At 45.6% G+C, this 16,064-nt stretch overlaps 1 protein-coding gene across 1 annotated transcript in view; it reads right to left on the bottom strand.

Moving 5' to 3' along the window:
* GAD1 (glutamate decarboxylase 1) overlaps nt 1–15,095 on the bottom strand; it is a 36,541-nt gene extending 21,446 nt beyond the window's left edge. Inside the window, exons 1-4 of the mRNA XM_065412863.1 lie at nt 15,023–15,095; nt 10,873–10,935; nt 3,727–3,885; nt 2,388–2,630 (exon numbers count right to left, since the gene is read on the bottom strand). Coding sequence (XP_065268935.1) covers nt 2,388–2,630; nt 3,727–3,885; nt 10,873–10,935; nt 15,023–15,092 — 535 coding nt within the window. The 5' untranslated portion in view covers nt 15,093–15,095. The remainder of the gene's footprint in view (nt 1–2,387; nt 2,631–3,726; nt 3,886–10,872; nt 10,936–15,022) is intronic.
* Nucleotides 15,096–16,064: the final 969 nt, after the last annotated feature.

Below are 16,064 nucleotides of genomic sequence, written 5' to 3'. Positions count from 1 at the left end.
TAAGTAAATTTTGTCTAGAACATTGCTAACATCCCTTTCTTGCAAATAGGATAACCTATGAGCAATTGATCCGTGAGGTGCTGTAAAATAATTAATAGAATAAAGTAAAAAAGGCTCCAGAACTCTGCTCTAAATAATGTAAGATTTGTGGGGATGGGGGGGGGGGGGGAGGGGGAGAGGACTGTCCACTAGTTAACAACATTCCTAAACAGTATGCAACTTGCTCAACATCCATTAATTATTATAGCCTAATTAATTATTTTAGTTATACAAAATTAATTGCTCATGTATTCTACACTTTTCCTGCAAACCCCTCATGCATGGGGTTAGCTATTCCTTTCACTCCGCTGCATATAATATCTACATTACATGCCCACCAGGATTTTACAGTTGTATATTAACAAGCCACATCTTTTCTAACAACATTAACCCCCACAGATTTTGCAGAGAAGTTTCACACTCTCCAGAAAACCGTATGCCAAATGAACGTAAATATTTGTTTCCAGTTAATGCTCTGCTGAATAGTGGTTGGGTAGAAGTTAAATAGCAGTTATATTAAAATGGATTCGCTTTTTATTTTACAAAACAATTATTCTTCTCTTGCTGTCTTGACACAGTTTGAGAAACTATTTTAATAAATCAGCGGGGTATCTTCTGCTGATGTTTTCAGCGCGTATCTTTTCTTTTCCCCCTTATGATGGATTACTTTTTTAAACAACAGACTAAATCCCATGGACTTCAACTGGAGTTTTGCCTGAAGAAAGCCTTTACAACTCCGTGCCCGATCCAAGCTCCAGTGAAGTTAATTGGAGTCTTTCCATTGCCTTTAATGGCTGCTGCTGGATCCGTCACAAAGCCTTAAGTTTCTGTTATTAAAATCCTTAACCTGCTGCTACTATGAATACAGTCTATTTGACCATATCTGCGTCTCAGGTGCCATTTAATAACATTAATAAGAAATAGCTGTCAGCATATAGCACCAATAAAATCCCAGGTAACAAGTAGGAAGAGTCAGGAGAAAAGTGCTAGCTAAACAGCGTAACAACATAACCCCACTAACAGGACAATAGAGAACACAGACAACCAGGCATGGAATTAGGAAATTAAATTAAACTGCAGTAACTGTTGCTTTTGTTGAAAGAACATGCTGGCCACAGGTTAAAAAGGCAGACTTGGGAGTCTGAAATACGCTATCACTTGTTAAAACAGGCACAAGACAAAAACACAGTACTTGCTACTCTTGAAGAATTCAGAACAGTGCAAGCTGGGCCGACAAGATCAAAACGTTATTTTCGTAGTTTTTGTTGCTTAGTTCAAATCTATCGGTTTTGTACTAGGAAGGAAGATATGATGGACAACCCCCCTCAGTCCCATGTGGCTGAACCGTTCCGCAAGCAATGCTCGTAGTTTAGAAAGCATTGCTCTTAATAGCTCATCAGGAGAATTTCAGAAGGAAGATTTGAAACCCTTCTGACTCCCCCCCCCCCAAGGAGCTTCTATTGTAAAACCATATGGAGCGACGATCATGAATAGTTATGACAGAAGTTGTAGCCTTTCCCATCGGTCTCACGGAGTGAGCAGAATTAGCGGCAAGGGGTAGGGGTGGGGGTGGGAGGATGGGGCAGAGGGGCTCTGCCCTGTTATTGCTCCAGGTCCTGAACTGCTATTCGGGTAACTGCCATATGCTGAGTTATTGGCAATTTAGATTCCTACCATACAGACTTAAAAGTAAAACATTTCAGGCGAAACAACAAGCGGGCGATCAGTGACTTTATTTTGGGTTTGTGGCTACAGCTCACTGAATAAGAAGGGAAGTTGTGATAAAAGTATTTATTGATATGGGATTCAAAATGACCTGGAAGTGAGAGACTCCCTGTGTAGTGAGTTTAAATCTGATTATTAACGATTCCTAGGATTTCATTAAATGTCTGGTGAACATAAAGAAGAAAAACTGCGAATTCAGTCTCATTTATACCCTCATTTGCCTAATGACATCGCTCCCCGGAGATGCAGGCGGCTTGCATTTCATCAAGTGAAAGAGATTACGTCTTAAAAACTTGTGTCTGGGCTCCACAAACAACCCCGGGAAATGGTACCCATTTGAGTGAGGGATGGAGCAGCAGCGCCTGGCACTGGTGACAAAGTCACTTTCCGCGAGAGAGAGGGGCTGGAATGAACCTTTACAAAGTTGAGCCCCTTCCGGCGAGGTAGAGGCCGGGGGAGTGTATCGTTAATACGTTGGGCCCAATCCTGCTCTGATGACCCACACAAGGAGCAACATAAGAGTCAACAGGCCCCCTAGGCCTGAGCCAAGCCCGCAGAAACCGGCCCCTTACCGCGTTTTTCCCTTCCCCCCACTATGGAGAGCAGGGTCTGTGAGACGGTACCTGTCCTGACTCCGTACTTCAGCGTGTCCCTGCAGTCCACCAGGATCTGCTCCAGGGACTCGGGGTTGTCCGAGAGCTCTAGGTTGAAGCCCTCCATCCCTTCCAGCAGCTGGTGCGGGTGATGGAAGTCCAGGACTTTGGTGGACCTGTCGAACGTCTTCCTCACGTAGTTCAGGAGAATGTCAACCACCTCCAGCAGGAACTGCATGGTCTGCTCCTCGCCATTCTTGGCAGGCAGCAAATCTGCGGCGGGCGGGACACAAGAAGAACTCAGCGCCTGCCTCGCAATCGGGAGGCAGAATATGGACCAGCTCCCTGCGGAGCGTCATTTCCAGGGTCCTGCAACACGACAGCCCGGAGGCAGCGGAATGCCCCGGCTCCCGCTCCGCCGCACCGCGGCCGCCAGCACAGGAATTGCGTGTCAGTGTCTGGTATCCCCTGCCAGGGCTCTGTCAGCTTCATTCCCATTCATCATCGGGCGGCGAGGGCACTCAATAGCAGCTTCCTGCTAGATGCTAAAAAGCACATGTCACTGAAATCATGACACCCTACAAGCTAATCTATCGTGTTCCGAGGGGGAAACATGCTTAGCAACTAGCCCGAGAGTTAGACGCTGCTCCCTGCACAACATTGTCTCAGTTCACTCGCTCTGTCTGGCAAATGAAACCTGTGGCTGAAGGTGCTTCTGGTTCTCCCCCACCTCACCCCATTAGGAGTATATTAACTGCGATGCTTCCTAATCGGATAGCTATGCTGTTTTAACTAGCTTTTAAACACACATTGGTAATGAGCGCTCTTCCCAAATTAAAAATAGATTTACTGTAAGTATTCATGGGATAATGGAGCAATAAAATATAAGACCAGCACTCTGCCTATCCTCTCTCGCCTCCAGCAGATTGTCAGAAGATACCAGTTTATGCATCAAAACGTAATCACAGCAGACTGACACAAACACACCCCTGTCAAGCATACGTTGTACTGGAAAGAATGTAACGTTTTCAATGGCCGATTTACAATGAAAAAATGCGTCTAACTGATTATTTTTTGTGGGGCAAATGCTTAGGTGGTGCAATTGGTGTAACTCCACTGAAGTCTCTGGAGCTGATCCGATTTACGCCAGCTGAGGATCTGGCCCAAAGTATTTTAAATACATATAGGTACGTATATATTGATATTATACATGTTATCTACAACATCTACAGGGTGTTACTCTGACAGCAAAAATCTCAGAAAAAAAAGTTATTAAAAAGCAAAATCTGCAGCTAGATGCAATGCCAGAAAGACAGACCATAAAAACACTGCTGAGATTAAGCAGACAATAGTTGTAAGGAGCACTTACCTCTAGCAAATAAATTGGAGAAGTCTGTCTCGGCCCGCCTGAACCTGGCTTCCCTCTCGCTGTTCTCACAAGCCAGCAGGTTCTTGGAAGATTGCCTTTCTTTGAGAGAGCTCACAATCCGGCTCTTATCTTCCAGGCTGTTGTTCCTTTGCAAGAACCCTACATTATTATTACAAGATCCACAGGTCAGAGTATTCTCACTTCCCAGCATGTTTATAAACGCTTAAAGCAGCTCACGAGACAACAGTTCAAAGTGGGGTTTGCTCTGTATCTACTTAATGAGGTCAGGAGTAAGAGTATTTATGGGGATTATTTGCCTCGAGGACGGTGAGCTCCAAATGACATCAACTACAGAAACCCAGCCATGCAAAAAACAAATTCTCGTCATTTAGTGCAGTGGTAAATTCTTATTAAGTCGATCAGACAGATTCCACTTCAGTAATCAGGCACTGGAAGAGCGTTCAGGATGAGTCAATGCCATTGCAGCCTGCAGGCGAAGTTTATGGGCCTAGCAGACAGAAAAGGGCAGTGATGTGTGATTAAAATCAGGGAAACTTTCAGTTTTCCTCCTCGTGTTGCCATCACGCAAAGGAAGTATGTAACCTAGGAGACTGTCCAGTTCTAAAGATAGAGGCACTAACCTCAGCGAGCTTCCTCTCCCTATTAGTGACGATAAATTAATATCAGTAAAAAGAGAGGAGATGCTGATTTTCAGGTAAAAAAATATTTCTGTGTTTTTAATCATTTCCTTCTTGCTTCAGAAAATCTTCTATTATCGAAGATACAGTTGTAACACACAAGTTTATATATAAATAATAATTATGAGAATATTTCCAAGAGCTCAAGTACTACAGCGATGGGCTCCATACAATATCCTAATAGAAAACAACAATATTATCCATGCATAAAGTAGAAATGAAAACAATAATTATATTTCCCATTCAATCCGCACTAGCTAAACAAAGTAAACCAGCTAAACCTGTCTCTTTGTGTTAACCATGTAAATGGATTTTTATTTCCCATCCGGCAACGTTGTTTTTATTAGAGACCTTGTAGAAACGTCTTTAGACATGATCCACTCTTCAGCCTCTGTAGCCACTTAACGTCAAACGGTGCCATAGTTTAGTTTGAGAATGGCACATTCTATGGTAATTCGACATTATGACAGGGATACTGATAAAGTAAACATTTAACTAGAACTGCAATGATCTGTCATCCAAAGGTTCCCACTAACCCACCAGCCTCTCGATCCTTGACACTTGAAAAAAAAACCTTTACCATCAAATTTGAATCCATCAAAACCAACCACACTTTGTGTTACGAGTTAAGGAGAAAGACTGCGTGTAGGAAAAGCCAACACTGTAACTGTTCTCCTTGTTCCGTTCTGTCCATTTAGCTTGGCTAGCCTTCTAGACTGGAAGGCCCCCCTTCTACCCCTCTGGGCTCGCAGCCACCAGTTTACCAACTAGAGGTTTAATCTCTCATAGGTAAACGCTACGGGGGCCTGATAATTGAAATATCCTTCATGATTTAGACTTTTGCAAACTGAAAATTGCAGATACATCTTGAATATAGGGGTGGGATTCTGCTATAATTTACTGCGCAGTAAATCCGCAGGCTCTGCAGTTCCTTTTACAGATTGGCTCAGTATACTTGGAGCGCAAAATACAAAGAAGAGGGAGTGGTAGCCTTTTTTATTTAAATTGAATGTAATGATTCTGTATTAAACCACAATGGATTTAGCTCCTGTTGCTACAGTTTCAATCTCAACAGAGTGAAAAATCACCTCTGCTGCTTTGTTATGTATATGAAATAGCATATGAGTCAGAGTTTACCATAACACTAATAACACAATAACTGGATGATACAATGAACTAATTGGCTACAGAGTAATACTTGTGGAACAGTTAAACTGAGCCACTAGCTGAAAATTGATGGTCTTGGAAGTTGTGCATTTCAGTTTCAAAGATAGAGAAGGAATTTGTCGCATAACACCAACACAAAAATGTGGATGCACTACAGCAAACCCTCACTGCACAAGTAACCTGAACAGCCAAATTAAATCAACAGGATTACTCCCATAATTGAGGGTTACTATCCCATGGTTTACAAGGCTGGCGCCAGATAGTCATTGTACTTTGGACTACCATTTGATGATCACCTCTACCTGCTCTATCTGGCATTTCTCATCCTCCCACCCCCACCCGATGCATTTAAGAGCATGAACCTCCAATCCGGAAACTTCAGAAAAGTTAAATAATGGTGTCTCAGATCTAGTGCATAGTAAGAGGAGCTGTTCAGGTATTAAAAATAAATTATTTCTTACCAACAAACAAAAAACAAACAACCCACCTAACTGCTGTAACCTTATGAGTAAATGATCCTCTAATAAAGAGAAACAGGTTGTAACATAACAAAGTAGGCATGTGTTATACCGGGTGTATGCTCTGTCTCAGGAGGCATATTATTTTCCATATAAACGACAAGACATTTGGTTGAAATATTCAGTGCAAGAAGTTCTGTAAAAAGGACAACTGCTCTGAAAAAAAAATACAGCGATTTCTCACTGTTGCATACCCTCTATGGCGTTAATATTATAGCGTGAAAATAAACATATATTTAAAATATTTCCAATACTAAACAGAGGGGCAGATCTTGAATTACAGACAAGATGGCAACTACCTCCCGGAAGGCAGAAGATTGTATTTAAGATGGTTGGAGAAGTTGTCTAGATGCTAAAGGGATTGGTATAGCTGGCAACTGCTTGGTCGCCTCTCGTTGATGGTCGCAGTGTTTCAGTGCTCAGATTGATCTCGGTGGTGGTATCACCTTACCGAGAAGACGGAACCAGAGTTCTTGTCCAAATTAAAAGACAACAATATTTCCTTTGACATATTTAAGAAAGTTCCCCAGCACCTCGGTCTATGTTGTTATCTAATTAATCTAAAGTGAATAAAGGCAAACGAGATTAATCCGGAACAAAGCAATTGAACTATTAATAGTAAGTGACAGGTTCACTTTCGCGCACAACCATAATGTAAGGGCTTTTATCAGTCTTGATTCCCATTTAGCAGAAAATCTCGCAGCGCTGGTTAACGTTACAAGTCACTGAGAACACGGTTGTACCCCCAGATGTGAGACTCATGCTCCGAGGTGGGTTTACATAACAACTTTGTAGCCAACTTGGCGGCCTCGTCTTGTATTTTTTGCTCATCCAAAGCTTCCAGAGAAATCAATGGGTATTTTGCGTGACTCAGGCTCAGGACTATGAGTTGGAGCATTACATCCTATTTATAGACTCACATGGGATATGACCACCTGGCCTTATTGAGAACCTACAAGAGAAAAGGCTGGTTTGAGGGCATAGATACCACAGGACTGAATATAGGGGCTGTTGATGATTTAAGTTTATTTGCCTACAGGTATACATATTTACTTTGTGGAGTTCTCCTCGACCACACTATTATTTTAATGGAACTTTGTGAATTTATAACATAAGGGGAACCAAAGTGGTTAAAAGCCGCACCAATAATAGAATGGTCTACTGCTTTCTGATTGGCCGACAACAGCACAACAATTTCTTTTCCCGTCTACTTTTTTTTCCTGGGCATCTTCTAGGAACTGGTGATTTATAAACGCCTAACTAGTTCATCGGAATGCAGAAAAGAGTAGCCATGCTAGGGCTTTACTTGAAGGCTGTTTCTATGCCTGAGGGTAAATACATGAATAGATCAAAACGTTAAAATATCTGTATCCCACTTATGAATTTAAATTAAGAATTATGCTGGAGAGACAGTGGAAGCAGCGGAGACTAAATTACTGTCCATGCTATTTGTCGTCTAGCTGAGAAGACGAAAGCCCTTATTAGCAACTGCTACACTCAGAAATTAAACTGCAAGTTATTTTCATTGTTTTGCATGGACAGAATTTTTAAACGCTACTTTTCTCAAGAATGTACCAGAAGGGACAGAACTAGAGTCCTGAATCTCAGGCTTAATAACAAATAAAATGGATAGGAAACAATAGCATTTGCACTCTAAAGGGGGAATGGATAGTGTGCGTAAAACCGTCTTTTACACAACTTACATTGCAGATCAAATAGACTTCAGAATGAGGGATATAATCCAGATTTCCCAATTCCCAGTCCAGTGCTTTAACCACAACACCATAGTCCCTCCATACACACATAAATCATTTGTACTAGATGCATCATAAACCAATATCTCCCAGGGGTGTTAATTCCAAAAGCGCCTAGATGAGTCATGAGCAAAAGTCTCACTGACTTTCAGTAAGACCTATGCGTCTAACTCACTTAGGCGCCTTCGAAATTTCCACCGTACCGTGTTGTTTGCTATTTTGTAGAGCATTATCATCAGCAGTGAAAGCAGACTGGTCCCGATCGCACTACGCAGACGCATCTGAACAGTTTTATTCAGCAGAGTAGTTCCACTGATTTCAATGGGAGTAAAATCAAGTGTTTGTAGAATGGGGTCCGTTCAGCAATGGCAGCAGTCTGGGGAAGACACTTATTTTTGTGGGTCATAATGAAAGATTATAAATGGTCTATACCCATAGCGAAAATCTGAGCACTGCCAGCGAACTTTGCTATCAATGAAAATTAATGAAACCATTTAAAATACATTTGCTTATAAAAAGCTATTTTCCCCTTCAGACTTTGGCTTTTAATTAGTTAAGAGGGCAGACTGACATATTTAAGGGAAGATATGCTGCATAAATCTTGGACAAGTAGTTGGTAAAAAATTAAAATACACGATATACAAAAACATTGTTAAAGACCGATACATTGCTCACGTGTTTGCTTTTGCTTTTGCTTTGAACCCTGTTTTGAATCTTATTTAAAGTTTGCGTTCAAAATTAATGGTTTTCAAGAAAAAGCAGTTCTGCCTGACAGGCAGAAGCGACTGGTGTCCGGTTTACTGTAAAACTGTAATTCCATAATATTTAGGCTCTGAAACAATATTGTGTAGAATTAAGCGGAATCAACTGTAAATATTCAAATGTCATATTTCTAAATAGCTGTAATTAAAAAATGGTACTTGGCAGCATTAAGATTTTACGCTATTTAGTTTCCAAGGGTAACTTTTTATTACTGTGCTTGAGCTATAGAGCTGGGTGATTAATTGTGTGTGTGTATAAGTATACGTGTGCTGAGTTAAACAAATCACTGTATTAGATGAATTACCCTGTATTATCATTTTTATCTAGTGTATCATTTTAGTATAAAGCAGAAAAGAGTAATAAAATAAATAGTACTGAAAATTAAAAGTAAGCCTTCAGTGTCCTTTTAATCCTTGTTTGTTTGCTTGCTTGGAAACCAGATGGTTATTTGTTTGAATTCCCCCCAACAGTCCTTTTCCTTCTTCAGATCCAACACGGTGAGACTGTTCATTTTCAGTTTATTTTATTTAACACCTACATTGTGTGGTGCTGCGATGTCCCTTCATAACCCTGGTAGTCTAGCAACACAGAACAAACCCAGCGGTGCGTTACTTTATCAGTTCTGCTTGCCGTGCTAAATTAAAAGATGATGAAAAAGCCCATAGCTCCAGACACTGAAGGGACCCGTAGGGGAACGGTCCATTAAACCCAGATCAGGGGCTATTTATAGAACTAAACGGCTACCCGTTAATAGCACCATTGGGTTCCAATGCAACTTCTTAATAGACCTAGGGCTAAAAAAATTGCAACCTACATTTTCCTGAATCCAAACTTCCATGTAACAAAGCATCTAGCGAATGAGCCTTGATTAGGGAAAAAGGAGTTTAAATAGTTCTTTGCATTGATAAAAACGCTCTCACCGCCCATTTCACACACACTAAAATGGTCCTCTTACTAAAAGGTAATTGAGCACGGGGAGAAAATAATTCCTATTCATATCGGGGGAAATGCTGCGTAAAAGGAATGATCGTTTGGCATCAGATAATAAAGATCAGACTGTTTGTCTTCAAAAGGGAAGGCGCTATGAAGAAATCTGGAGAGGCGAAGACAGCTTGTTATCTGTAAATGAATCTCTTGCTGTAACGTTGCAATCTGATTGTATATTTGTTTCCTTTCGTTCATTTCATGTGACTGCACGCTGACTGGCTGCCAGCACTATCTCCCAAACACAGCGCTCTGACGAATTGCTGTTTAATAAGGCTCTCGTTAATCTCCACCCCCCCCCCCCCCAGGAGATCCGTATTTTCTGGCCTGATAAGGTTGAAAATTTTCAGACAGTGAGATGTGGCAAAAACCCTGCTCGTTTCTCACAGCCGCCCTTCTGGCCGCTCCCTCAGTCTCATTAAGCTTCCACAAGTTCTGCGACAGGCCCTGCCCCTTTCCCCTCCCCTTAGCCCTCTCCCCAGCTCAGTGGAGCTGTGTCATCAGACAGGAGACCACGGTGAGCTACCATGCTCCTCACAGCTCTTCTCATAAAGAAGCAGCATAGAGACAACGCTTCGTTTTTAGCAGATCAAATAGTGCTGGAACGGGTAACCACCACCACCACGCCCCATACATCTTCCCCGCCACCGCCCCACACAGACTCGGCCACTTTCTCCCAACCTCGGTGCTGAAAAAAATGCTTTTAAATATGGCTCAGAAAAGGGATGAAAAGCTGCGTGAAGCGGCCACGGACCTGCTCCCGGGGACGTCGATGGAAGCGCTCCGATTGACTTCAACTGGAGCAGGTTCGAGCACAAGGGGGTCGTGTAAAATAACCCGGGATTTCATTGTGTCTCTAGAGACCAAGTTAGGGCAGTGCTGCGCCTCCAAGCCCTGCGCTGCCCTTGCTCACTTCTGACAGCAGAGGGCGGAAGAGTCCGCAAAGAGCGGCGCTCACGCAGCCTCCCACGAATTATACTAAAAGCAAATCGGATTGCTAAATGAGTTTGGGGGATTGCTTGGGGCTGCGTCGTTCAGGCTCTCAGTGGAAGGAGGCACATCTCTTCTCATTTTGTTCCCTTTGCTGAATTATCTTAATACAAAGAAGATGGCTTACTAAAGCTTCCCTCTCTCAGCCTTGCTTCAGACCAGGAGAGAGCGTTCTGTTTGCCAACAAGAAACTCCCAGGCATGGATGGGGTCAAAGACAGGAGAAGGGTCACAAATGCACATTGCGAACTATGGACAGCGTCTTTGCACTTACCACATATTTTGAGACCAATTTTTCTGGTACATCCATGAGCCACATCACACCAGGTGTCGTAAGCTAAAACAAAAGACAGATTCACATAATACAGAAGCCAGGCACTAGGGTCTGAGATCCAGCCACTTCCATTTGGGGGGCATCTGCTGTTATACTGTAATAAAATACCCCCAAATCAATACAATATACAATCCTCCTCTCCCCCTGTTGCCTATCTCCTGCCTTTGCACCCCCATCCTCACTGCCCTATGAGGTGTACAGAGCATTTCAGAGATCACCATTTTAAAAGGGCTCCAAGCGCCTGGTCTGTGTTGGACCGGCGTCTGGAGTCCCTCGGGGCAGAGATGACTGTCTTCAAATCAGCAGTACCATCGAGACGTCACATCAGTCCATCAAGAAAAGGCATCTGGGACCTGAACATCTAATAATTTATTGGCATGCCTCCAACAAAATGGCAGCTTAAAATAAACTGGCATGAAATGGGGTCCTGGAAGAGTTCAGGAATTAATTGGGTGAAAAATAATATTTGACAACATGATCGGACTTGCATGAATAAGCTTCCGCCGGACTGACAGTGGGAAGCACATTAGTGCGTCTCACGTCTTCTCCCCGCTTCTGCTCCCCACTTTCCAGCCGCCCCTTCATTTAACCCCGCCCCCGGGCTGTGCTTTCAGACAGCGCACTGCCAGCAGGGTTCACCGCTGAACTGGGGATGGGCGTGTGGGTGTGGGGGAGAGGGAGGACAGAAGAAGCAATCGTTGACATAATCACATTTCTCTTTGCCTGGCGTTTGTCAGCGTGTGTGTGATTTGAATGCCCGACATTCAGCTACCAGGAGGTTACTGTCCCCCTACAGTGCCAGGCAGCTACAACGCATAAGTAGCTGGTATATTTCCACGGTACCATAAGCAGTTCCTTTCCGGTTGCCTTGATCTGTTTCCTCGCAGGGCATGATCCTGTGGTCACCTGAGCTAACGTGAGGCAGGGGGCTTGGGGTGAAGAGACCAGGCAAGCTAGCCCCTCCGAAAACAACGCCGGGAGGGGTATGGAGACAAAACAACACCAGGCAATGAGTGGGGGAGGGGGGGGTAGAGATTAACGGAGGGGAGAAAGAACGGGCCCAGTCTTATCCCTAACAAAGCCTCCTCTCGCAGAGCTTCGGCTGGGGTGGCTAACCCGTGGTAGGCCGTGGGCAGCAATGGGCCCCATGGGCTGTGATCGCTGGTCTCCGGCAGAGGCGTAGCGAGCGCCCTCCATACCCCCCGACCGGAGGGGGCCCCGCAAGGAAGGGGGCCCCTAAAAGTGGCAAAAGAAATACCGCATTCCAGTTTCTGCATTGTAAGGGGCCCCGCCCTGACATATGTTCGGAGGGGGCCACCGTTCGGAGGGGGCCACGTTCTTTGTTGCTACGGCCCTGGTCTCCAGGTCACTTGGCGCCTGTCAGTAACCAGAATAAGCAGTCGAGGTATAACACGTGCCCCGTAGTCAGGGCGAGTCCTGTGCAGTGACCGACCCCACCTCGCCGCCTGCCCTGGTGCACGCGCCCCAGGAAGGCCCTGGGGCCGGACAAGGAGCTGGGCCCCTGGACCCCTTGCATCCCTCGCTACTCCCCGCGAAGCTGGGAGAGCCCCGGGGGATTGGGCCCGCTGTATCTCGCCACTCACAAGCCGCCGGGCCTCTGGTGATGGAGCCAGGCCAGCTCCGGAGGTAGGGCCCGGGGCCGCTAACGAACGAAGACCGAGGTCTCCCCTGAGTCATGGGAGCCCTGCGGGGGCTTGAGCTAGAGGGGCAGGTCCCGCCTGCCGGTCCCCCACAGGCGGGCGTTTGCAAAGGCCACAGGAGCCGCCCCGAGGCGCTGTCAGTGGGCACGGAGCGCGCCAAGCCCGCAGGGCGGGAAGGGTGCTGGCCTCTTGGTCTGAGCAGCAGAGCTGGCCCGCTCCTGGGGGCGGCTGGCTGGGCCTGGGGCAGGTGGGGCCACCCCCTCACCAGCAGGGCCGGCTCCAGGCACCAGATTAACAAGCAGGTGCTTGGGGCGGCCAAGGGAGAGGGGCCGCAGGAGCAGCAATTCGGGGCGGCAGGTCCCTCACTCCCTCTAGGAGCGAAGGACCTGCCACCGAACTGCCGCCGCCGATCGTGGCTTTTTTTTTTTTTTTTTCCAATTGCCGCGGCCGGTTGCAATTGCGATCGCGGCTTTTTTTTTTTTTTTGCTTGGGGTGGCAGAAATGCTGGAGCCAGCCCTACTCACCAGCCAGCTCTGCCCGGCGCCCTTCCGTGGGCTCGGCGAGCTGACCCTCACCCAGCCCGGCGCCCTGGAGAGAGGTGCCGAGAGTGAGCCCGCCCCAGCTCCGCCAGCTGCCTCTCAGCGCCCGGCCACAGGCGGGACCGGCTTTGCAGCCCCTGGTCTCCCGCCGCCGGTGCGCCCCGCGGCTTCCTGCCGGTAGGGGGCGGCAGGGCGCTACCGGCTGGAGGGGAGGAGCGAGGCCCAGGGCTGGCTAGAGAATAGATAGGGGAGGGGAGGTCACACCAGGAAAGGGGTAAGGGGCAGGAGGGGGAGCCTCGGAAGGGGGCTTGGGGAGTACGGGGAGAGGTCATGGGAGAGAGGCAGAGACTAGCCGGGGCTGCAGGGCAGGAGCGAGCGGGAAAGGAGGGGCTGGGTAGAGGCAGGGGCGGGGAACAGACTGGGCAGGACCAGAGCTGAGGCTTAGGACCGCAAGGCCGGAGGTGGCGGGCGAGGTGACTTCAGTTGAAGGGGTGGAGACTGGCTTGGCCAGGAGGGAAGAGGTGCGGGGGCTGGAGGGGTCAGAGGCGGACCCAGGAGGGCAGGAGAGGAGAGAGTGACAGCCTGGAAAAAAAACCCTCTGACACTTCAAGCAGCCGAAGGCAACTAAGGGCTAGAATAAGATGGAGCTTGACAGCAAGATCATGGCCAAAGGGAGCCAGGGGCAGAAAAGCACCTACTCCGGGAACATGGCAGCCCTCCCCAATCAGTGCCCAGGCGGCTGAGAAAACAGCAGTGGGGGGAGGAATAGCTCAAGTGGATGAGGGAGCTCTGCACTCCTGGGCTATTTCTAGTTTATGGATTTGGTTAAATGGAGAATTTCGTTAAGTGCCCCCCGGGTGACTTTTTTTAAGTTCAAACCCTATCAGATTGTCCCCTAACAATTGTTTGCTAATCCAACGTAGATACAGAGAGAAAATGGGATTTTGTGTTGCTGGCATTAATAGGTTATTTCTTCATTAAACTAAATTTCTGATGAATCCGCTTTTAGTCCTGACATCTCAGCAAAAGACAACCCGCCCCTCAAACTCAAGCCTCACACAAACGAACTGTTTTTCAGCGGGTTTTTGCATTTTGTGTGCCCCCCACCCATTCTTTCCAGTTGCAGAATAATCACAGTAATGACTCTGATGTTCATGCCTCATAGCCCAGGCAGCCCTTTCAGGGTAAAAGCTATTCCCCGCGTTACTGTGCCTGCCAACCTTTTTTCCTTACTATTCCCCCCTCTTTGTCTCCGGTGATTATGTCATCGAGCTTCCCCCCCTTTCTTTCGGTAGTTGATTGTCTGAATTGTCTAGGCAAAGCTATAAAACGATTCTCCATCCACCTGCACCAGATCTGCTTCCCACTCACACCTCAATAACTCAAGGCAAATTCGGAGCAATTAGGGATACAGAGCGCTGAAAAGCTACAATTAGCATCCAAATTTCAGTTGATTATAGGCTTCAATGTAAGCAAAAAGGAAGCTATAGCATTAGCAATATAAAATGCAAGGCTGGAACACACTTCACACACTGGGGGCTAGTTTCATCCTCTAACCAATTCAGTCCCCTCCACCTCTTAAAAAAAATCTAGATTTTCTAGTTTATTTTCTAAATCTCCCAAAATCTGTCTGTAAAACCAAACACTTCTGAAGCTGAGGCTTTTCGGCATCCTTAGAAAATTAGTGAAAAATCTAAGGACCAGCCTCTGATTTTAAAACATCAGAAAGATGGAATATTTCTATAATGCATTTTCCACACCTAGTTTAAAGGCATGGAACAAGGATTTTCAGCTTTGTCGTTTTGTGGCGAATTTGGTCTCACGGAAGTGCCATGCTAAAATGATAAAGCATTCAAAAGGTTTAAAACGAGGAGAAAGACTAAAACCTACTTGTGGGTCGTAAATTAGTGGGGTTGGAGTCCTGATTGTCGTTGGAGGAGGATGGAGCAGAGGATGCCATCACTTCAGAAAGTCAAAGTCCTTTGGTCCCGTATTTTCCTCCAATATTTCTCTGGTGGATGGACAGTAAAGAATTTACTGGAAGGAAAGAAAAGGCGGCTTTAGAGATCTGGTCTCCTGGAAGGATGAAACGCGAGTCCTGTTTAGATTAACTAGTCAGGGTGGGATTCTGCAGCCAATAATAAGCAATTAAACTCCTCGCGAAGTGACAGTGTCTGGGAAAGCCTGCACAAAGGGTTGCATGTCGAGTAGAAGAGTCCTTATCACGACGTTTCTTAGCCAGGCAAAAATATTCACAAACAAAGCGATGAAAAGGAAAGATCAGGGAGGGCGCGCCGCGGACACTTATTTAGTTTTAAGACAGCTAACATGGAAACATGGCAATTAGAAATTGCTTCGATAGGCTGAAGAGCTAAATCGTTTCTTTGCTGGACGTTGAAGCGCTATATCCTGTGCGGAATGATGGATTTAGCAGACCATGAAGTCTATCGCAATTATATCAATGGCCACTGAAGAGGGCAATTATGGCTCATGTCAAATTGAAACCAACTTATAAAACAGGCTTTTAAATTACCAGTCAAAATGACCTACAATCTCAACAGAATTCTTGCTGCGATTCTGTGTTTTATCATCTAATCCCTGAAATATTCATCAGACTAAATACAAAAATATTCAGGAAGGATTGATATATACATCTTCAGATCTGCCTCCGGTAACAAAGGCACATTTTTTGCCTTTGTACGGGTATGTGTGTTATATGCATGTATTCATGTGTGTGCATAGATGCACGTTCAAACGTACGCACGACTGAACCATGACATTCACATTTAAGCTTTGGCTTAATTTTATATATGCTATACAGGGGTAGGTAGCTGAATAAGGTGATCATAGTAAGATCCACCTTTTATGGACTAACCCTTGTTCCCAGCCAGCTGTTAAGTTCTTTACAGGCGGACATTGCATTCCAATAACC

Source organism: Emys orbicularis, chromosome 11, assembly GCF_028017835.1.
Source record: "Emys orbicularis isolate rEmyOrb1 chromosome 11, rEmyOrb1.hap1, whole genome shotgun sequence".
In the NCBI taxonomy this organism is placed as follows: Eukaryota; Metazoa; Chordata; order Testudines; family Emydidae; genus Emys; species Emys orbicularis.
This window is presented reverse-complemented; position numbering and strand designations above follow the sequence as displayed.